Source organism: Capricornis sumatraensis, chromosome 19 (genome assembly GCF_032405125.1).
Source record: "Capricornis sumatraensis isolate serow.1 chromosome 19, serow.2, whole genome shotgun sequence".
In the NCBI taxonomy this organism is placed as follows: domain Eukaryota; kingdom Metazoa; phylum Chordata; class Mammalia; order Artiodactyla; family Bovidae; genus Capricornis; species Capricornis sumatraensis.
This window is the reverse complement of record NC_091087.1, coordinates 13,677,475-13,700,444: the sequence shown is the minus strand read 5'-3', so window position 1 is coordinate 13,700,444 and position 22,970 is coordinate 13,677,475. Positions and strand designations below refer to the sequence as shown.

The window sequence follows — 22,970 nt, the reverse complement described above, 5'->3', positions numbered from 1 at the left end:
AACCAGCAGTTGTACGAGCTGAATAGTTGAGATGGTTCGGCCTGTGAGCCCTACCGTGTGGCCCTTGGCAGAAAAAGCTTCCCACCCCTGCTCTAGTGGAGAAAGACTCAGTCAAAACAGGAGGACTACTTCTTCCCCTCCCAACTAAACCACCTGCAAGAGGTCAGGACGCTAACCCCATGGTAGGCAACCAGTGCTCTTGGAGCTTTATGGGTGTATATGGCATTACTCTGCATGGGTCTGGGAAGGTGCATATCATAATAGATCCGCAAATGAGTGAGGGTGGAGCAGGAATGGAAGTCTCACGAACGACCTGCTTGCACTTGGAATGCCACCACCAACCTCAGAAAGAGAAACTTGCTCTCAGCCTCAACGAGAGAAACCACAGTCCTGCCCCGTCTCCCTCTCGGCCATCCACTGACAGTCACAGGTGTTGTGGGGGCTCTGCAGATAAACTGGCGGCTTGTTCCTGGGTCAGATGGCAAACGAGCCCCTTCCATATCCTCACCTCCATCATTTCCTATGAAAAAGGACCGATGCCGCCCCTTCCATATCCTCACCTCCATCATTTCCTATGAAAAAGGACCGATGCCTCCCCTCCCAAAAGAAAAAAAAAAAAAAGAGCCATAAATACATGACATGCCTCTCCATGGCTCAGCTGTGATTTCCTCTCTAGCCAACTGACTTAGCCCTGAATAGAAGCATAGCCAGGGCCAAGGACACATGACGGGTCCTGGCTCCGCGCCCCTCGGGCTGGGGCTGAGGAGAGCCCCCCGCAGAGGAGGAGGCCTGTGAGTGATGTCAGCACCAACAGGCCACATGACAGCGTCCGAACCTCCCCAGAGCCACGGCCGGGCAGTGCTGCCCATGAAAGGCAGTCTTTTTTCACTCGGCGAAATTCAAGACCTTGTTTACACTATCTCCACAAAAAAACTTTCCAGTAGACTCTAGAAGGATTTATGAGCTGATAAAACTCCTCTTTAAAAAAAGCAGAATTTTTTAACAACTGGTTGGCTCTGGGGAGCAGGAGCTGTCTTGCACTGAATGCCCGCATGGGAGGCGCACATGTGCGTGGCCGTCACCTGGGCAGGACCAGATGGAGCCGCCACCTTTGTGTGCCTGTGGAGGCCGTCTCCACCCCACCTCGGCCCGGCCGTGTGTGGGCAGCCTGCGGTCACCTGCCAAAAGCGGCCTCCATTGTCCCCGTGATGACAGAGACGGCATTCCACAGAGGACCTGCGGGGCTCACAGCACCCCTCCTCGCCTCCCTGAACACTCAGGCTCCTGCCCTGCTCCTCGGCTGGCAGGGGCAGGGGGCTGGGGGCCGGCCTGATCACTCAGCCCACATTCCTCTGTCTCAGGGCAGAGATCAAAGGCGGGGCCCAGCTCCGGGGAAGTGGCTGCAGGCTCTCAAGGCATGAGTGCCATCCCAGCCTGTCTGCGTCCCACTCAAGTGCTCAGTTCCCACACAACTGGCCCAGGATCTCCAACAGTCAGCAATAGGGAAAAACTGTGCTTGAAAACTGCAAAAAACCAGAGTCTACCGAGTTTGCTTCAGACTCATCTGTGAGCTGACGATTCTGGACTGAGAAGCTCAAACTCCTCTCTGAACGGCGCACCCTGAAGGCCTCCCCGGCAGAGGTCCAGCTGAGCGATCTGGGGGGCCATGGGCAGAGAGCGCGCTCCTCGCTCCACGCCCGCCTCTGTCCCGCCTGTGCCCCGGCCTCTCAGTCACGGGGCTGGCTGGGAGTGGGGACTGCTCCCCACAGCCCTGGCTCCAGGCCAGAGCAGCCAGCATGTGCTCGGAGGGGCTCCAGGACACTGGCAGCTGAGTGTGGAGGCCTGAGCGTGAGCCAAGGCCAAGGAACCGCAGGCCGATCGGTCTCCAACCCTGCGCTCAGCGATCCACACTGCATCTCAGGACTGAGCCCCGCGGGCCTGGACGCGCTGAGGCCTGGTCCCTGACGCTGTTCCTCTGAAGCCAGGTGCCCGTCCTCTGGAGGGCATCAGGATTGCTGGCTGTTCAGAACAGCCGGCGACTCCTTGGCATTGCCAAGCAAAGACGCTGAGCTGAGGTCCCCCAGCAGCCCCTGCACACCCGCCCCGTTACCCTGTGGGTGCCATCCACACCTCCAGAACCATGGAACCGGAGCACACAAGCTCTCTTCCACTTGGGGCCCAGCACGGCTTTCAGGCAGCTCCCAAGGGCTCAGTGACTTTCCTCTCCCATGGGAAAAACAAGAGCTATTCTTTCAATTTTGTAATAAAAGAACCCCATCTCCCAGAACACGTCTTCCTCACCTAAGCTCATCAGTAAATTGAAAAGGACAACACAGATACTCTATGAAACCAACTTGCCTCCTCTCGCTCTTTCTTAGAAGGGAGAAAGTTTGCCAAGGGGGTTCTGCCTGGCAGGGCAGAAAGCCCTCCTGAATTATACATTTAATATCCCAGAGTAACCACGCCATGTACGTTTGTTTCCTTGTCACTGCAGGCTGGGAACAGGAAGTGCGCTGCCTTTCCCAGGCCAGGGGAGCTGCTTCCCAGCCATATTAAATCACAGTAAAGCTCCTGTCACCTGGGGGCAGATCAGCTTCAGGCAGCCCACAAGTTTCTCAGAGACGATGATGACTCAAGTCAAAGAAAGAGAAAGCTCAGGAACAGTGCCCGTCCTCCCACACCCCCAGACCACACGGACAAAGCTCATGCCTGCTTTCCTGGGCTGCTTCTACGCTTGCTAACACACCACCACTTCCAGACACGCTCATGCGAATTCAGCGGGCATCGCTCCTCAAAGTCCACTACTTATGCTTTTGTTCTGAAGGAAGGTGGCTCACGGGCTGCCAACAGTGCTGTGGCTACACCGTCTGAAGTGGAGGGCAGTCACCAGTCGGGCGCAGCACTGGCCTCCGAGACCCTCACGTCCCGGTGTCCACGCCTCACAGAATCTCATCACATCAGACACAGCCCACAGGAAGTGTTGGACACCGAGGAACGTGACTTCCAGGCCACGAAGAACACCGTGTGAGCTTTCTGCTCTGCAACGGGAGCGACTGCCCTCAGGCACGGCAGGCGAGCTCCGCGCCCACGGGCCACATCTGGCCTGCTCTCTGATTCTGCAAGCCTGGGAGCTAAAGATGGCTTTTCTGTCTGTAGCAATAAATGGCTAGGAAAAAAAAATCAAAGAAGAACGATATTTTACAACAAAATGAAAGCTATGTGAAATTCAAATAAAGGATCCAGACAAGTTTTCCAGGACCACAAGCACACCTGTTCCTCTGAGGTCTCTGACTGCTCCTGGTCCAAGGCAAGCATCTGCAGTTGAGATCGCAGGGGCCACAGAGCTGAAAATATGTGCTACCTGCCACTTTCGATATGTCCTTCTGGAGAAAAGGCTTGCCGAGCCCTGACCTAGGAGAAGCCAGCTGCGTAGCGTGACAACACTCAAGCAACACCACGGAGAAACTGAGGCCTCGTGTAGCACAGCGGTGAGTGGATCCCAGCCCGGGTCAAGCCTTCAGATGAGTGCAACCCTGGCTGCCAGCCGGACTGTGACCTCAGGAGACCCCCGGTCAGAGCCAGCCAGCTAAGCTGCTCCTGGCTCCCTGACCTCCAGAAATGCCGAGAGATAATACAGGCTTCCTGTTGTCTTCAACTGTTAGGTTTCAGACAACGTTATGCTCCAACTAAAAAAAATAATAACAGAGGAGAAGAGGGAGTTTCCGTGAGGGGCAAGAAAACGTACTGAGTGGCTGTCTGAGTCTCTTCCAACTTTGGGTCCCGAAGTCTGAAGACGCTGTGCCAGGCAGTCTGCTGGTGAGGGATCTGGGATGCCTGGTGTCCCCCGAGGCATGGCCTCCTGAGAAGTGGAGCTTCCTGTCACGGTCTGTGCCCCATGTCCAGGACATATGCAGGTTTCCTAGGCCGGGCTCAGATGATCAATGGGCACCCCACCTCCACACACACACACTGAGGCAAAGATGTTGCCTTTCCTGTGGCATTCCCTGGCCTCTTTCCTAACGCCATGGGAGCTGTCCTAGAGATAGAACAGCATTTGCTTTGGCTGAGCAAATGCTCAAGAGGCAGCAGCTAAGGAGTAGGATGCCCAGCTAATGTTCTCTCAAAGCAGCAGCACAGTCGGAGCCAGGAGAACAGGCCCACCCCCATCCCACCACCCCTCCCACACTCTACCTGGAGCTCAGGGATCCAGTCTTGGAAGCTACACTAAACATGCTTTAGAGAAAAACCAAAACCTTGATTTATTGCCAGGACAACAGTTTCTGCTTCCCAGGCTGCAGCTGTCAGACTCTAAGATGGTCCCCAAGATCCCTGCCGCTGCTGCAAATGCCCCATATGATCCCCTCACCTGCATGGGAGGGACTTTGTGAGCGTGATGAGATCTTACTCCTTCATTTAGGCTTCTAATAACTGACTCTAAGTTATTCAAAAGGGAGATTATCCAGCATGGATGTGACTTAATTAGGTAAAGAAAAAAAAGTCAACAGCAGCAGCAGAATTCCTCTTGCTGGCCTTGAAGAAGAAAGCTGCTTCACTGTGAGAAGCTCGTGGCAGGGAGTGCAGGTAGTGGTGGCAAGGACTGGGAGCTGGGAGCCAGCCAGGCCCGGGGACCTCAGTCCTACAGCCACAAGGAGCCGACTCCTGGCAGCAGCCCAAAGGGGCCTGGGAGAGGGCAGCCCCTGACCCCAGACGGTCACAGCCAGGCTGACATCTTGATCTCAACCTTGTCACACTGAGCAGAGGACCCAGCATCCCCATTTCCCGATCCATGTAAACCTTGAGAGAGCAAGTGAACCGAGCCTTCCCGGCTGTTGGGCTGATTTCCCTGGTCCCCACACAGCACGGTGCCTGACTCACGTCCGTATCATCTGACCACGATGCGGCCCTCCCGCGAGCCAGGGCTCACTCGAGGCTGGGGAGCAGGGAGGTGGCAGAGCTGGGTGGGGGCGGGGCGGCTTCCACGTGGACAGAGAAACAGCCCAACAATTCCTCTGGGGTCCTTTCCAATGTGAGGCCAAACCTGTCCTGAAAAGCGCTTCTGGAAATTCTTGGATTGGGCTTGAGGTATTAGTGGTAGCCTGCCTCTCACCTGTCGGGATCCAGAAAATCATGAGCCCTGCCTGAAGGTGCATGTCGAAAGCAAGCCCAGTGCTCCTCACCCGTGCCTGTCTGCACCTGCAGACCCAACCGCAGCACACCGGCACGGCCTCACACCTTCGGCAGCGCTGACTGCCACAGACAGAGGGGCTTGCCCCAAGAACACTGAGCAGGGAGGCCCACGAGGCTGGCGGACTGTTTCCCATTCCTGACGAATCTCAGGACAGAAAGCCGTGTGCCAGGAGGCCCCCAGAACTGCCTCCCGGTCCGCATGGCTGCTGGAGGAGGTTACCAGGAGCCCACCCCTCACTCTGTTTACAACCTTTGTAAACACCTAACAGGGAAGAAACCTGAGGGGGATGCAGGTGGTGGCAGCGTCCTGGAGCAGCCTGCAGTAGGTCTCAGGTCACACCCGGAGCCTGGAGGAGCCCTGCCAGTGGCCGGGGAGCAGCCTGGACTGTGGCTTCAGAGGAAGCAATGTCAGGTTGCTGCATTTGTTTTTTAAAACAACTCTACCTGGAGAAGATTGGCAGGGATTGCTGTGGCTCAAGTATTTCACAAAGACGTTTGGCCTGAGAAACTGCAATGCAAACTGCATTGCAAAAATCTTCCCAAGATTAAGGAAGATAGGGTGGGATAAAGGCACCAGCCCAAATGCCCAGGTTCTTCCGTTAAGGTAAGCCCTCGTCTCAAGTGCTCTGGCCAGTCCGGCACCGCCAGGCCGCAGGGACTCGGCACATACGTACAGCATGTCAGGACAGTTGTCCGGCTTGTCCAGAAGGCCGCCCTCCATGACAAAGCGAAGGACCTGCTCGTTGGACAGGCCCTGGTACGGCTGCTCGGCCAGCGTGGCGATCTCCCAGAGGACGACCCCGAAGGACCTGCCAGGAGAGAAGAAACGTGAGGTGCTCGGAAAGGGAGGATGGGGCTGGGAGACCTCTCCCTTCCAGCCACTGAGCGCACGTCAAGCACGAGCCAGGCACGGGCTAAGTGGAACAGCTGCCTCATGTGCGGTAGCCCTAGGGGCACGACTCTGCCAGCTGAGAGGATGGCGTGTTGAGGGCCCGCGAGCTCCTGACCTCTGATGGGAGCCCCGGGTAAACGGAGTTCAGGGCCCTGCAGGGCCACGTCTCCCAAATGTGCTTTATCCCACTGAGAATCAAATGCCGGTCCCCAGGCCCAGCTGGGATAGTGTCTTAGTGGCCTCAAAGGCTGTCTGGGATGGGCAAGCAGTTCAACAAACTTCCCGTTCTGGAAACTTCTGCCTATGTGGTTCCCAATGCAGGCTGTGAGTCAGGCGCCCCTGGTGAGTTCTTAACACATACCAATGCCCGGGCCCCTGACTGACCTCACTGGTCTGGGATGGAAGCCTTGGCCTTGGGGTGTTGAAAAGCTCAATGGGGATCTTACAGGTCCAGGAGGGCCTGGGGAGAGGGGGGTCCAGCCTCACAGGTGGGGACAGCGGTGGGCAGAACTGGCTGGGGCAGGGCTCCCATCCCAGGAAGGATCCTTCAGCCCAGAGTCTAGCCAAGGGGGAAGGGGGTAGTCAAGGAACCAAGTCAGCAAGGGGAGCAGGTTCAGGTGCAATCTGCCTTGAATGTGCCTCTGCCGGTCGATTTAGAAGATCGTACTACTTGGAGAAGGAAATGGCAACCCACTCCAGTATTTTTGCCTGGGAAACCCCATGAACAGAGGAGCTTGGCGAGCTGCAGTCCGTGGGATCACGAAGAATCAGACACAACTGAGAGACTGACAACTATTGGAAAACAAACTAATATACACATACACACACACAGGAACTTCAGACCGTAATACACACACACACACACACACACACACACACACAGGAACTTCAGACCGTAATACACACACACACACACACACACACAGGAACTTCAGACTGAGGGTGTTCAAAAGGGCAGTGCTGTATACTGCAAAGCACAAGTGCCTTCCCAGCACACATCGCCATCTTGCACAAATTCTCCACGGTCTATCTGCCTTTCTCTTTGGGTCATTTCCACAGATTAAAGATGGCCACTTGGCAGTGAAGAGCAAGCCTGAGGAGCTTCCAACTGGACCTTCACAGACCGGGGGTGTGGGCAGAGTCGCACTGAAAATTCGGGGCATCGCTTCCCGCCCAGAGCTCCAGGGACCTGGCCGAGCAGAGCCAGGAGGGCCACGGACTTTGCATCAGAATGCTTCCCTAGACCCTTCAGCTACTTTCCATGAACAAAGGGGTTTTGTTCAAACTGATGCCGAGAGCAGATGTCAGACATTCAGAGTTTTAGTCCTCGGATCAAGCTACCCAAAGTCCTTCTGAACCTCAGTGACCAAGAAATAGTCTTGACATTGAATGAGCCATCTAGCAAAGCCGAAGGCCCGAGCACGATGTTCACAGGCCCGGCTGAGGGCAGTGGGCTCCCCGTCAGTGTGGGCTGAGGGATCTCACAGACGGAACTGGCCTGGTCACCTAGGTCACCGCCTTGGAGGCTGCGGCACCCGACTGACCGCAAGCCTGGACTGAAGAATCACCTGGTGATGCAGCTCCCCAGGCCCACGTCTCCCCCTGCCCTGCGCGCTCCTCGGCGGCGCCAAGGGCTGCCAGCGCCCGCTGGGTGGTGCCACCCTGAGCCCTCAGTGCCTGCTGCCCCCTCCAAGCTCCGGGTCACTCCGGGTTCACTACCTGGGCCGGTCTCACCTCGGTGTCGTCACCCTGCTCTTCTCGCCTCGCTGCTGCTCCTTCCCATCTGACAGCACCCCGAGCTCCTCCTTCCTGCAGCCCCTCAGAGGACCACCACGGCTCGTCCACGCAGGCTCAGACCTGCCCGAAGGCCTGGTCCCCTCCTTCCAGCCCCCCAGCACATCCTCAGCGCAGACGGCCCCTCGCCGGGCCTGCGGGACACCTCCTTCTCGGCACCAACATCGTACCTTGTGGAGCTCTACACTCTAGGTATGATGAACTTCTTTAAGCATGGCTCTAGGTCCCTCTCCTGTCCAGCACCCTTGAAAGTCCTTATAGCGCCCGAAGAACTAGTCCTGAACCCGTCACACAGCAGCCAGGGCCTCGCTCGCTCTCCTTTCAGCTGACTCCCCCGAGGAAGTCCCACCGTGCCCCACATGCACTCAGCGCTTCCCACCACGATGGCATCCCCCAGCGTCCCCTCTGCCAAGACCCCACTTTCTCACTGCTCCACAGGGGACAGTCCATACTTCAGGGTGCCCCACAACTCCAGCTCTTCTGGGAAGGGGGTCCGTGATCTCAGCCCGTCAGGGTCACTTCCTGTTCTCCACAAGACCATTCTCCAGGGACCAGGACCGTGTCTCCAGCACCCTGTTCTTGCACGCTCTGAGTGTTGTGCCTGGGCCACGCCAGCTCACACCCACGGAGGAACACGGCAGGTGGCACAGTCCCCGGAGCGACTCTGGACTGACATCAGTGTCACTGGTCAGTGAGGGCCACGCAGCGCTGGAGTCTGGGTGCCCTGCATAGGGCAGCACTAGCTGAGTTCAGTCTGCCCCAAGCTACGGAGGCTAACATCTCTCTCTGCATCACCAATGCGCCTCTCTGTCGCCACCAGCTGTCACAGGGGCCATTTAAAGATCTATACTGGTTCCTCAGACATCCCCAGATAGACCTTACCTCACAGACCAGCAGCCAAAGTCCACAGATGCTCCATGATTTGGCCAAGGCCACACAGCCAGAGACACTAAGAAATATGCGATGCCTGCAGGTTTAGGAGCAGGTCATTTACAGTGTGACTTGACATCAGTGCCTCATATAAAACCAAGCCTTGAATTTTGTGCACTTAATCCTTAAACATTAGGCAAACGCACTTGTGTGAAGTCTTTCCTAATTATGCGCACTGGGGTGTCTTCCCCAAGGAAGGGACAACCTGGTGTGAGTCTCACATCAGTTCCAGAGCAGGTTAAGGTCAGCACTCCTCACACCAGGACAGGAACTGTCAAGGTCCCACCCACCAGCACATGGAACCCTACACATTCCCTGCTGATGTGGATTTGCCACTGAAGAACCAGTAACTCCAGGAGCGGGCAGAAACTCTGGATGCTTGTGGCCACTTGGAAAGCTTCTCAGCAAGTCAGGAAATGAAGACTGCCGTAGGGCCGTGCAGTCGCTCAGGAGGGAAACGCGCCTTCAAGCTGGGGGTTCCGCCTCCTGAGTCCTGTGCTGGGTTTCCTCCATGCCTAGAAGGCACACCTGTGTCTTCTCACTCAAAGGAGCCACTCCTTTGAGACACAGTGCTACAAGGGAGCTATAGGGGAAAAGACACAGCGCCCAAAGGCCTGGGAATAATGTCTCCGAGGATAGCAGGGAAGCACAGAGATGCTTCAAGCACAGACAAGAGACCACTTCCTTGCAACTCCAAGGCCTGTCTTACCAAAACCAGAGCAGGTTGTGAACTGTTTTGCAGAGAGAAGGGCCAACGGAGTATCAACAAGAGGCCAACTTCAGCACAGCATGAGTAAGACCTGCCAACCCAAGGATGTCTTAAGGATCAGGGCAGTCTGTCTTGTGGGAGAGGAATTAGCAGTACCAGGGAAATATGTGAGCAGAAGCTCAACGACCAGCTGTCAACAACACTGTAGATGGGGCTCGGGGACCAGTCCTGACCTCAGAGCACCTTCTTATCCTAAAATTCTGATGTATCTCCTTCAAGGTCTATGCAGGGGTGACTCTAACTATGCAGGGGAGACTGTTCTGTGCCATTGAATATACTCAGAAATGACTTTCATTCCTTGGGGAGCACCTTAGATTCTGGGCCGCTGAGAAGCCCTCTAAATTCTCCATCATCCTGGCCTACCCACCTTACCAGTGTTATCCTCAGGACTATTAAAAAAAAAAAAGCTAAAGCACTGTCAAAGCCTGAACAGTGAATGGAATGAAGATGAAATCCCTACTCCTGTTTGTATCTATGTATTTTTCCTCCTGGTTCATAATGTCAAATGTCATCAAATGGGAGAAAAATGGCAGAGCACGCTTTGCTGCAGCTTGTCACAATCACCACTAACCAGAATTTGGTAAACTTAGCCTATGGGATATCAACAACTCCAGTTTTATTTTTCTGCCCTGCCCCTGTTTTTCTTGGCTCCCGTGGTTTTCTATTTTATTGCCCTGTAAGCTGACCTCGAAGTTGTTGGAAGCAGGGATCCCAGAATAAACAGAAGCAGTGTGGACCCAGGTCTGCCCCTCCCCGTCATCTCTGTTATCTAAAAATGGCGTTGAGCACTTTGATTTGACCATGAAGAGAGAAGCGTCTTGAACAGACTGATTGCAAAACAGATCTCATACTTGAGCTCAAGAAGTAATCATGCTTTGCTGGGTCATATTCAAATGCTATTTCCAATTTGCACCTGTCTTCTAAACAGGATCCAAGGCCCTTGAACTGTGAAGGGTCAAGAGGTTAAAAAAAAAAAAATGACGTCTGTCACTGTTTAAATAACTCCTCTATGTGGTCATCCTGATGGCTGGAGTAAACAACTACCATTTCTGTAACACATCAGTGATGGGACCTCCCCAGAGGACAGCCAGGGAACTAGCTGACGTTCTCGAAGGCAGATGTGCCAGGGCCTTCGCCTGCCAAGAACCTCAGTCATATTTCAGAACCTGACCACCTCTCCGCAAGGCTGCTGAGGAGCTGCAACAAACACTGTGAGTGAGAGGCTTCTCATCCTCAACTGACGCTCTCTACCCCGAGATACGACCACGACCGAGGGGGCATTTTGCTTTCCACACCATCCCTGGGTCAACAACGATGACCCCCTGGAAGACCCATTGGAAGAGGACAGACAGCAGATGGGACCAGCAGGAAAACACATCAAGACTCAAACTTTGGCTCTAAAATAAGCAATGTTTGTAATCTGAAGGTTTAATTAGGTGAAGCAACGCTCCCCCCACCCCTCCACCCCCGGCCCTGACCCCACGGTATCTGTTTATTGTGAAAGAAAATGAGAGAAGGCAGGCAGGGGATGAAGCAGAAAAAGGTGATGTTTTCTGGCTTGTCCCCACATCCCAGCCTCTGGGGTTGTGTCTCTGGGTCTCCTAACGACCTGGTGAGCAGCTCAGCACTGAAAGAAATATTGGTCCTGCAAAGTCTTTAGGTCCCACAAGTGTCCACTGACAGCAGGAACGTGTCCACGACGAGGGAGTGGCCCGCATCACACTCAGCCAAAGCTGGACACGCGCAACAGGGAACAGAAAACGGGGGGACAGGATAGGACTCGTACCAGACGTCAGAGTGAGTGGTGAAGACTCCATCCTTGAGGGACTCGGGGGACATCCAGCGGACGGGCAGCAGCCCCTTCCCCCCCTTCCGGTAATAGTCCGTCTCATAGATGTCTCTCGTCATCCCGAAATCTGTGAGGAGGAGAGAGGGCGTGAGGTTACCCTGGGTGAGCGCTGCGGGGCAGAAGCGGAGAGAACGATGACGGCTCAGAGAGGGCCTGTGCCCGCGGCCGAGCCAAGGGGACACTCGTGTGGGTGTCCGTGCTGCCGTCTGATGAGGGTCAGTGAGTCACGTGACAAGCAAACGCCCAGATATCTCTGCCTGTAAATATATTTAAACCGTAGTTCTGTTAAAAAGTTAGCTTCCTCATTGCATTTAAAATGAGAGGCATCTTACAAATTATCAAGACCCATAGTTTATCAGGAAAATACATACTGTGTAGAGCAAAGGTCATTTATCTGTGGTTTAAAAACATGATCAAATAGCCAGGAGCATGTTGACTTTTATTTACTTGGTAGCACTGCCTCATTATCAGAGGAAATGAAAGTAGTTTCACCATCTAATAAGGGGGAAAATATTGAGAGTACCAATTCACAGTGAAAAAAGTCCACAGCAAGCTGCCTAAGAGACGCTATTTACTAGGCCCTGAAGCTATTACTCAATAATGTTTTTCAACATAATACTCCCACTCATTTTTGAAAATGTCTTCCATTTTCCATGACTCTAGAAGAAGTCACATAATTATGTTTGATGGCAGGCTTGCTTTATAATCCTAAATTATTGCTTCTTTGTCAGAGTTTGATTTTCCACTCAATCATGTAACCTCTCCTTACAGGGCATCTTCCATCTCCTTCTCAGGAGAAAAGGCCACTCTCCTTTTTAAAATGTTCATTTATGCCTCTAACTCTGCCACAAAGAGGTAAGGCTACAAAGCAAACACAGAGAACAAAGTTCCTTGGATGCTAACCAACGTAATTTCCTTGTCCTATGCTAAGGGCCATTGAACTGCCTGTGGTAAAATTGCTTGCTGTATTTGTAATCCATCAGACACTGGGTATTAGAAGAACATTTCCGAACCCTTGTGAAGAATGAAAATGAAGAGCTGAAGTCTTATCTCCAAATTAATCCAGTGACATGCAAATTAGAGGATTTGCTTTTACTTGTACAAAAAGAAAAAAAAAAAAATCCCAGAAAAAGAGCACAGACTATTTCTTCCTTAACTCAAAAGAAAAAGTTCAAATTTTAAGAAGAAAAACACAAGTACAAAGAAAATGTCACTACAGACATGCCACCTGGTTAAACAGCAAACTGAGGCCTTACTGATTTGGACTCTCAGCGGCCAGTGGCACAAGAACAGCCCTTGGGGGCATTCTCAGTGGCACTGTGGGGCGGGCAGGACCGTGAGGGAGCAGCAGGGAGTTAGGACGTGCCCGCACCAGGCACTGAGGCGCCTTGGGCAGTCCTGCACCCAGTCCCTCCAGCATCTCACGGCTCTCTTACGATCATGCCCCTGTCTGAGGTCAAGACACTGAGGCTCACAGAGCTCAGGACACCTGCCTCAAGCCTCGAGGCTTCTGGTGGCAGAACCAGGTTTCTTTAGTTAGCGGCTGCCCGGCTCTGCAGCTGGGGAAGAGGAGCTGGTGAGCATCCATGTGGGAACAGTCTGAGTCACCGCTGAAAAGGGAGGAGGTGCACAGAGGAAGCCCTGGCAGCAGCCAGAGGGTCAAGCCCCGGGGCAGGACAGCCTCTCAGACTCTCGGGGGCATCAAAGGGCCAAATCTAGGGACACACGGAGTAATTGATGGCCAAGTGTATTTGCTCTGTGATACAGCTCCATCCATCACCTCAAGCTCCTTATAAATGAAAGATAAAGACACCTGCTGTTTAACCAGGTGGCATGTCTATAGTGACATGGGTTCTACTTGGGAAACCATTCTAGAGGGCTACTCACTGTTTATCAAAGGGCCAAAATATTCACTCAAAATCACTGTGTAAATAAAAAAAACCACAGCTCTGCTAAAGGAAGGTGAGCACTTCCAGAACATGGGCTAGGCAGAGAGGCTAATTTTGAATAGTTTTTGAACGTAGGGTCTTCCTGTGGTTTCTCAGAAGAAATATTTAGCATTTTTCTGAACCATCGTCATCTCATAGTGGGAAGAGCAGGTGGTTCCTAAGCAGCCCTGACGTTACATGTGTGTTGATCAAGCAGATTCAAACACCACAGTTAAAACCAAGCCTAAAGGCTGAAATAAACTCCTAACCAGTGACCAGAAATGTAATCCGCTCCACATTTTTATGTTATGGTGGGCAGTGACAACAAGGGTTCTAAGGAGCAGGCTGGTTAGATACCAAGTCAGGGTTATGACAAAGATCCCAGGTGGGGCTGGAAGAACCCGCCTGCCAATGCAGGAGACACAGGAGATGCGGGTTCGATCCCTGGACCAGGAAGATCCCTTGGAGAAGGGCGTGGCAGCCCACTCCAGTATTCTTGCCTGGAGAATCCCATGGACAGAGAAGCCTGGAGGGCTGCAGCCCATAGGGTCACAAAGACTGAAGCGACTTAGCACACACACAAGGATCAGGAGCCCAGAGGCCGATCAGCTCAAGTGTGGGCCCTGGAGAGCAGAGGTCTTCTCCCGCCAAGGGACCACCTGCCCCGTCACCACCCAGGCTCTGCGCATGGGGTTCACCCAGGGGGCCTCACCTCTTAGAAAACTCCACAGAGTTTGGAAAACTGGAGGACATACTGGTAGTCTGGATGGTGACTTTTATGTCCAAGTCAAAATCACCTGAGGACATTTTCTCAACTATTTTTGGAACCGGTGCTTACAACTGTTCTGCTGAGAAACCCCCCACATCCCAGGAGAGGCACCTGCAGGGATCATGGCCTCAGCTCACCCTTGCCCACTGCCTGGACCACTGCAGCCATGTGCCATCGAGACTGGAGCCAGCCTGGCTGGTTGACTACCAATGGGACACAATCACATGACTCCCAAGAGCAAGCCTCTGCAGTCACAGGATGTGCGGGAAGACCTCTCCCCGGGCCGGCTAATGCCCACGGGGTCCCTAAGACACGTGCGACTTTAGCGCAGATCTGAAAAGCTAAGAACACACCTCCGATTTTGACTGTGAAATCTTCGGCCACCATGCAGTTCCGGGCAGCGAGGTCTCTGTGGACAAACTTATTGGCGTTGAGGTATGCCATGCCATCTGCAATCTCGCCAGCCATCTGGATCATTTTGCTTAGGCTGGGAGGTGCTAGGACTGGATTATTCTGTTGGAGAATAAACAAAAAAAAAAAGATACACATGAGAATTTAGGAATTCTTCCCACCCCACGCTCTTTCAGGGTTTCTTGATCCTCTTTTGTTCAACCTGAGCACCCCACGTCATTCCTTGAGGAAACCAGGAGTGGCTCAGAAGGAGGCGGTGGCACTGCCCTTTGACCCAGCGCAGAGCTGCAGAGAGGAGTGCCTATTAGCACAACTCGGACCAGCACCTTTGGTGTTGCGGTAGGACTAACAGCATTTAAAGTGAAGCCAGGAATTTTTGATATTAAGAATTCTGGATACTCAAGTTACAATTAATCTAAGTCTTCCTTTTATGTCTACAATTCAAGTCCATATAGGGAAAAGGAGGGAGGGGACGTTACAAAGGCTGTGTGGAAATAAGCAAACAGCCCTGAATGGACACTGGATACGTTATTTCCCACGAAAGTTTTGTTATAAATTACTTACTCCTCCTCTTTCCCTTCCACTTTCTTCTAAAGTACAAAGACATCAAGATTAATTTGTTCCTCTTACAGAGTGGCATTCCTTGGATTATGATTTTCTGTGCGTGATGTGGAAAGCAAGCCCTTGACAATTCACTTAAATTCAGCGGACGCCTACTCTGGAGGGGACCGATGTCCAACAAGTAACGTGGATAAACATTTCCTCTTTGCAGAGGAGGGCAACATACCGACTTTGGCACTGAAAAGAAATACCCCCAAATAATAAGTCCACTTAGAAAAACATCATATAAAATGTGTAGCCAAGTTTCTTTATCCCAAAAGAAGGTTTCTGTGCTGACCATCTCTTGCTTGCGTGAGTTCGACACTTTACCTCGGTTTCCCTGACTACAGAGCACCTCTCGCGACATGTAAAGCCGCCCTGCTTGGACAGGCCCCGTGCGCGCCCTCCCCAGCTCAAACCCTGGGCCACGAGAAGGATGTGCACTGCCTCCTGCCTGGGCTCTTTCACAACCCTGGGGTCAAGGCGGGGTCACTGCTAGGAGGATGACCGGGGACCATGCCTAGGGGTTGCTGGCTTTACCCGCAGAGGGGGCAGTTTCTGCCCCAAAGCTGGCTTCTAGAAGCAGGGTAACAACTTTCCAAATACTTCTGGGTTGGGTCCCTACACTTGAATTCTGAAGCTACTATCAGGAATGCCTGTGGTTTAAAATCCTCATCACTGAGCTGCCTGGGGACGTGACGAGATGGCCCGAGGGTAAGCCAGAACACCCCTTTCCTGTAGAAAGGGGCCTTGTATGGATGAGCCTTTCCACGGCTTTAGATGTGCCTGGTCTGGTACACTAGGAAAGTGCAGGTAAAATGTTAAGTTTAGGCTCAAGAAGTTGTGGAGTATTAAGTTAGGTGCTTATTAGAAGTGGTCACTCATGATTAATATGACAAACAGAGAAGGAAATGGCAACCCACTCCAGTACTCTTGCCTGGAAAATCCCATGGACAGAGGAGCCTGGCGGGCTACAGTCCATGGGGCCACGAAGAGTCGGACAGGACTGAGCGACTTCACTTTCTTTATTAAAAGTGGCCATTCATGATTAATATAACAAACAGAAGCAAAGAAAGGAACCCGATTTTAATTATTGAAAGAGAGGGCTGACTTTCCGTTGGTTCACAGTGCTAATACTGCCATGCTTTCAGATGTTTTAGAGAACAGCAATCTTTAATTTGCTTAGAACTGCTTAAGACGTGCCAACAAGCGCACCCACGGTCAGCGAGGGGAACGTGTGAACCTTCAGTGCGGGGGGAGAGGATGCCGAGCAGAACATAGCAGAACCACAGGACAAGCACACGCAGCTTTACACTTGACGTGGGTCAGAAAGGACAACTTTAAATCCGACAAACCTAAAAGCGAAATTTTGATATGAGAAGGACCAACCCTCTTATCCACAGGGAAGGAAACCAAGGCCCAGAGCCCGAAGCCGCCGCCTGAGACGCAGACGCTAGTGGCAGAGCCAGGCTGAGGGCGATGAGCTTTGCACTCTGTGTCTGAGACTGGGGACGGGAGCAGTGAGTGCTTCGGGCTCCTCAGAGGTGGCGTCCATGAATCTGATAGGAAACACGCTGCCACGCCTCCAGCCGCCAGCTGATGGAGCCTTTGTCCTTTGTGCTGGTCTGGGTATTACAGAGCGGGCTGGGGCAAGGCACGGAGGGCCAGGGGAGCTGGGCGCCCGGCGAGGCAGAACAAAGGGCGGGCGTGTCGCAAACCTCCCTGCTTGGGGCCTCAGTCCACACGGGGCTCCGTGGGCCTCGCAGAACCACACCCGTCGGCTGTGAGTAAGGGAAGCCACGTGTGAACAAGTGCTTGGAACGAAAACTAAGGAGCTACTATTTGGGAGAAGATCCAGTTGCCGATTAAATGAAGAAAACAGAGATTAAGCTCAGAGACAGGCTACAGACATTCAAAGAGGGTAAAGAAAGGGCAGGATCCAAGGCTCGTCCAGCAGACCCAATGCTTCCTCAATAGGCAGCAAAGTCAGGACCCCAGTGAGGCCCAGCGAGGCAGTCAAGTGGAAGGCAGACGTGGCTAGTATTCCTTCTAAGTATTTATCTCCCCGCTTACTCTTAGAACTACTCTCGTAAAAGTCATGCCTCCAGATTATTAAAAGCTGGGTTCACGCTGCCGAAGGAGAGACACCGCGGTGACGAACCTGAAGCTTGTAATACAAATTGGTATTTCTCCCGAGGCTAGGAAGAGATCATGGTTCAGCTGAGGCGATGATCATTCAGAAGCTCAAGCAAGACGCTGACTGAGGATAAAGCCGGGAATGCGGATGCAGGAAGGGGAGCCCCATTTTCAGAAACAGGGCTCCCTCGGCTCAACGGCTCAGCCTGCCCGCGGGAGGGGAGAAGGCGCACGTGGCGCGTGGGCTTCTGAGGGAGTGGGAGTCTGTGCACCAGCCTGGGGGAAGGCATCCCGGCAGAAAAGGCAGGTCAACCTGACACTGAGCTCTGACAAGCGCAGCCCAAGAGGGGGCAGCAGAGACGGGTGCCCCAGACAGAGTGGGGGCAGGGAAGGCTACAGGGAAGCAGCAGTGTGGACAGGTCTGTCGGTGGGAACTGGAGAGACGGTGCTGGAGGAGGCGACGCGGTGGGTAGAGAGAGTGAGGTGGCAGCAAAATCCCACAGGGGGTTGGTTAACAGGGTATCTGCGTACTGGCAAGGGCCTCTCACTGAAGATCCAGGTCTCTCTGTAGTCAGGGAACTCCTTCGTATAAAGCAGGAGTCCCCCCCCTCTGGGCCATGGACCAGTACCTCCTGTCAGACCGGCATCGGCATTAGGTTAGAAATAAAGTGCACAGTAAGGGTTTCTCTTAAGGCGACTCAGTGGGCAAAGAGTCGGCGGGCAATGCAGGACATGTGGGCTCGATCCTTAAGTCGGGACGATCCTCTGGAGGAGGAAATGGCAACCCACTCCAGGATTCTTGCCTGGAGAATCCCATGGACAGAGGAGCCTGGCAGGCTACAGTCCATAGGGTTGCAAAGAGTTGGACGTGACTGAAGCGACTTAGCATGCATACGAGGTGCACAATAAATGTAAGGTGCTTGAGTCACCCCCAAATCATCCCCCGGCTCTGGTCTGTGGAAAAACTGTCTTCCGTGAAAGCGGCCCCTGGTGCCTAAATGGTTGGGGGCTGCAGCTATAAAGGATCGAGAACCAAGCACGCAGCAAGGGAAGTACGCGAATTTAAAGACACAGGACCTTCTGGGGAAGGCTCTAAAGGAAAGGGAGGTCTGTTGCTGCCAAGGGATGCAGATGAAAATCAAAACTTACCTCCATTTCTGGCCTCAGAGACCGGAGATAACTCTTGAGGTCCCCCCGGGTCATCAGTTCCATGATGACCAGCGTCGGCTGGCCCTGGGACACCACGCCCAGCAAGCGCACCTGTGAGGAAAGACACAGCGAGAAGCGCTGAGCGGGTGCGGACTCCCCACGATACAGCTCCCCGCCGCCAGGACCACCGGGCGGAGCAGAGCCCACACCACGGCCCCGGGGCTCAGGGGCGGCCCTGCACCGCCTCTGGCAACTCCGTGTGCACAGCGTCTAACGGAGCAGCGGGGTGACGGGGAGCCCCCTGGAAGCCGGGGTGAGACGGCAACCCCGAGTTGCCTGGGGCCCCCTCTTACCACGTGGTGACAGTTGAACTCCTTCATCACCGAGGCCTCGTTGAGGAACTCGATCCGCTCGCGCATGCTGGCGGCCTCGTTCACCGTCTTAATGGCCACCCTGGTCTCGGGCTCATCCTTGACCACGCCCTTGGCCACGCCTTCGTAGACCATCCCGAAGGAGCCCTGGCCCAGCTCGCGGCTCATGGTGATCTTCTCCCGGGCCACCTCCCACTCGTCAGGCACGTACACTGAGAAGGAAGAGGCCGGAGCTGAACCAGCAGGACAGGGCTGGGCAGGACGCGTTCCGGGCAAACTCCAGGCCAAGGAGGGCACTGGAGCCCTCCACTCCCTGGAGCCCACAGAGGAGAGCACCGGGGGACACGGGCATATGGCTGGCTCTGGACTCTCCCACAGGCTGGGGATTTCAGCAAGGCCACTGTACAGTCAAACATTAGAATTTCAAGTCCTCACGGATTTCTAGAGATAATTCAAAGATACCAACGGCAAGGAAGAAACAGAAAGTCGTTTAACTTCGGATGTTGCTATCTATAAGTATAAAATCCACGCTGGATTTCAAAACATAATATAATACTTCAGTAACTTTTATACTGACTACATATTAAAACTGATAATACTTTGGATATACTTAGTTAAAGAAAACGTTATCAATATGTATTTTGCTAGTTTATTTTTCCTGTTTTATATGTGGCTACTAGAAACATTTCAGGTTTCTTATGGGACTGGCATTAACACTTCCATGGGTAGCTCTGCTCTAGCCTGGACAGAGTCAGAGACCCTGGGACACTGAGTGAGCTACGGAAGCGATGAGCTCTGTCTCACTGCTCATTCCTACCGAGGAGTAGTCAGTGGTGACCAGCATGCAGGAAGGGACAGCTGATGAGCAGAAGGGTCTCCCCAGGACTTGGGCCTGGGCTCTGTGAACTCAGAGACCTCCCACCACTGGGGTGAGGGGCTGGGGAGTGAGGCTTGGCGATGACTAAGCCTGAATATGATTTCCTCTCCAGCCTATGCTTCTGGTCAGATTCAAGCTGGTTTAAGAAAATAAATAATTCGAGGCAGGAGAAAGGAGAAAGAGGGAAAGGAAGAAGGGAGGAAAGAAAGAAAACAGAAGAAAATCCATCCGACCACTCTGATGGGTAGGTGAGAACTAAACGAAAATGTACCTGTTCCACAGATCCATCAGAAATTTCAGTTATAACCGTATTCTTCTCATGCTGTGTGCTCATGTGCTTGTCTGAGAGGGGAACCCCTGGCCAGCTCCACTGCTTGGAAAGAGATGGCCTTGGCTCAGAAATGCAGAAAGACTGGGAACCTGTGTTTGCCTTTATGCTTTTAGATGTTAACTGTGGGCCTTCGGCTGGATGTAAGAGAAGAAGTGGGTTGACAGCTGTATTCTGACACCCTTGTAAAGTAAAGATGTCTATGAATCAGGGCCAGGAGATACCACCAATTTACACCTCTAAGGAATGTCCAATATGGACTATGTTAATCAATATAGAATTTTCTCTCACGTACACTTTTGTATTTCATAGTACGTAGGTATGTGTTCAGGAATGTCATAAATGGAATTCCACCCTCCATATGGCTTAGACAGTTTATAGCCTGGAAGAGGAGGCTGATGCTTGCTTAGGAGAGTGAATACGCAAGACACCCTAGTAGGTAAGACTCTCTGATACCCCTCAGAAAGTATAAAGAGACAGTCTATATCCGTTTATCTCTGAAAATCCAGGCTTGCTTTTAATCAGAATTAGCTATGTAGCACACCACGAAACATGGAGTTAAAACCAATCACATTCATCCCTTGGAGGTGGCTGAAGTCAATATTCACAATCCCTTCTCTCAATTCAGCCCAACAGCTCTGACTTTAGCCAGCAGCCCTAAGCCCTCCGGGGCAGCAGAGGCTTACACACGCACAATGCTATCAGCGTTTCCCCGGAGGGGATTTTCAGTGTGCTTGGAGAATGGTGACATGCAGATCAGCTTTCAGAGAGAGAAGTTTTTTAAGCATTTTTGAACTGCGATGTCATTTTGTTGCCCCTTGAGGAAACTAGTTATAAGATGCTTGTCCAAAGGCCAAATAAATTAAGTTCAAATACGGTGACCGTATTTCTACCTGTTGGCCTGAGTGACAGTAAGCTTTGTTTTGTTTTTAAAGAATCAAGAGATTATATTATGAAAGCACTCTGGAAAGACACAGAACTTGAATTCAAATCGCCATTAGAGTCTGATTTGATTGTGCGCTCTCAAACTTCCTAGATACTTCATAGTCAAAGCTGCAAATGCCAATCTTCTATGCTTTATTCTCCACAGCAATCTTACTCCAAACCAACAGAGCAGGGAAGTGGCCTTGCATTTTCCTATATTAATAATAAATTATAAACAAACAATAAGCTATATTAATTAACTGATTAAAAACTACATTTACATAAACACTGCATTAAAATCTTTTTTTTTAAAGAAAAAGACCCTCTCCACAAGTAATTACTCTTTTAAGTTTGGCATGTATCCTTCCAGAACATTCTCTGTGCCGTATACGTACACACACAGATGTATAGGCATGTGTGTACGCATATATGCCTTTTGGTTTAGAAACATTATCCGCTTTATTTCTGGCTGTGGTGGGCTTTGCTGCAGCGCGCAGGCTTCCTCTGGTTGTTGCAGGCGGGGGCTACCCTGTTGCAGTGTGCGAGCTTCTCACCACTGGCTTCTCTTGTGGCAGAGCTCAGGCCCCAGGTGTGTGGGCTTCAGTACCTGTGGCTCGTGGGTTTGAGAGTGTGTGCCCAGCAGCCGTGGCTCAAGGGGTTAGCTGCTCCCTGGCATGTGGGATCTTCCTCGACCAGGGATCAAATCAGTGTCCTTGCATTGCAAGGCGTATTCTTAACCCCTGGACCACCAAGGAAGCACATAGATGCCTTTTAAAAATACAACTTCGCAAGACCTTTATAATGTCCTCATCATTCTACATTTGAGTCCCATTCAGAGGACTCTGCTTTTGACTGATTCTATTGTAAACACAATTAGAATTAGAAATTATTAAAGCAATCACAGTAGTAAAGATCACACACTTATATATAGTGCTTTCAATCGCTTCCTCATTTGATGAGGACGACCAGTTAGAATAACCAGGACTCTTTATTTCATGTCTCCTGCATACATGCTTCCATCTGAAGCATGAGCGAGTCAAACAATTTTCTGAACACATTAACCTAATTCCACTCCTTATGCATTTGACAGACTGGGTCCAGCTCCTCCCACGGGCCAGCTTGCCTGCAATACCCCCAGAACCTCACAGTCCTTCCCCACAGCAACTGCATCACACGTTAACACAGTGCCAGGACTGCTTTACCCTGACTTCTCAACCGCCTAGTTCTGTGACCTGGACGCGTTTCTTCTCTGAGCCTCATCACCCAGTGAAGAGACAGAAGCATTAGAAAATCCATTCTACAGGGTTTCTTGGTGGCTCAGACGGTAAGGAATCTGCCTGCAATGCAAGAGGCCAGGGCTTGATTCCTGGGTCAGGAAGATCCCCTGGAGAAGGGAATGGCTGCCCACTCATGTTCTTGCCTGGAGAATGCCACGGACAGAGGAGCCTGGCGGGCTACAGTCCATGCATGGGTTTGCAAGGAGTCAGACATGACTAAGTGACTAACACTTTCACCTTCATAAGGATGTAGGGATCAAATGGGTTGGCATTTGTGAATGCCCCTAGCCAAGGGCCAGTTAGTGGCACCCAAGGGCAAAGGGCTCACCCTGACTTTCTTTGAAAAGGCTGGATTTTGGCAAACTAGGAAGACAAGATAGCAAAAAAGGGGAAAAAAAGCACAATCCAACTTCCAAGTCAGACCTTCTCAGCCGTTTAAATTAAACAGCTCTCAAGAGTAATTACCAGAGGGAATGTGAACGGGCCATGGAGACCCTAGTCAGGAGGGAATGAACAGAAAATCTCCGAGATACAAAATGCTGAGAAGCCGTGGTGATCAAAGACAATTTTAAAGACATGGAACTCAAGGTAGAACTAGTTTAAAAGGGCTGCTTTGTCAGCTCCAGCATCTCTTCAACTAGATGCTGACAACTACACAGCTTTTCTCATTCTAGCATAAAATTTCAGGCAATTAAATAAATGAATTACTGTGTTGGCCACATTCATCTCTGAAGCCCGTATTCTCTTGGGGCAGCTCAAACAGTCCTAGAATTTTTGAC

At 52.1% G+C, this 22,970-nt stretch overlaps 1 protein-coding gene across 1 annotated transcript in view; it reads right to left on the bottom strand.

The window, feature by feature from the left end:
* IGF1R (insulin like growth factor 1 receptor) overlaps positions 1–22,970 on the bottom strand; it is a 302,701-nt gene that overhangs the window by 2,002 nt on the left and 277,729 nt on the right. The window contains exons 16-20 of the mRNA XM_068990854.1: positions 18,768–18,997; positions 18,415–18,525; positions 14,472–14,631; positions 11,359–11,488; positions 5,862–5,996 (exon numbers count right to left, since the gene is read on the bottom strand). Of these exons, the coding sequence (XP_068846955.1) occupies positions 5,862–5,996; positions 11,359–11,488; positions 14,472–14,631; positions 18,415–18,525; positions 18,768–18,997 (766 nt within the window). The remainder of the gene's footprint in view (positions 1–5,861; positions 5,997–11,358; positions 11,489–14,471; positions 14,632–18,414; positions 18,526–18,767; positions 18,998–22,970) is intronic.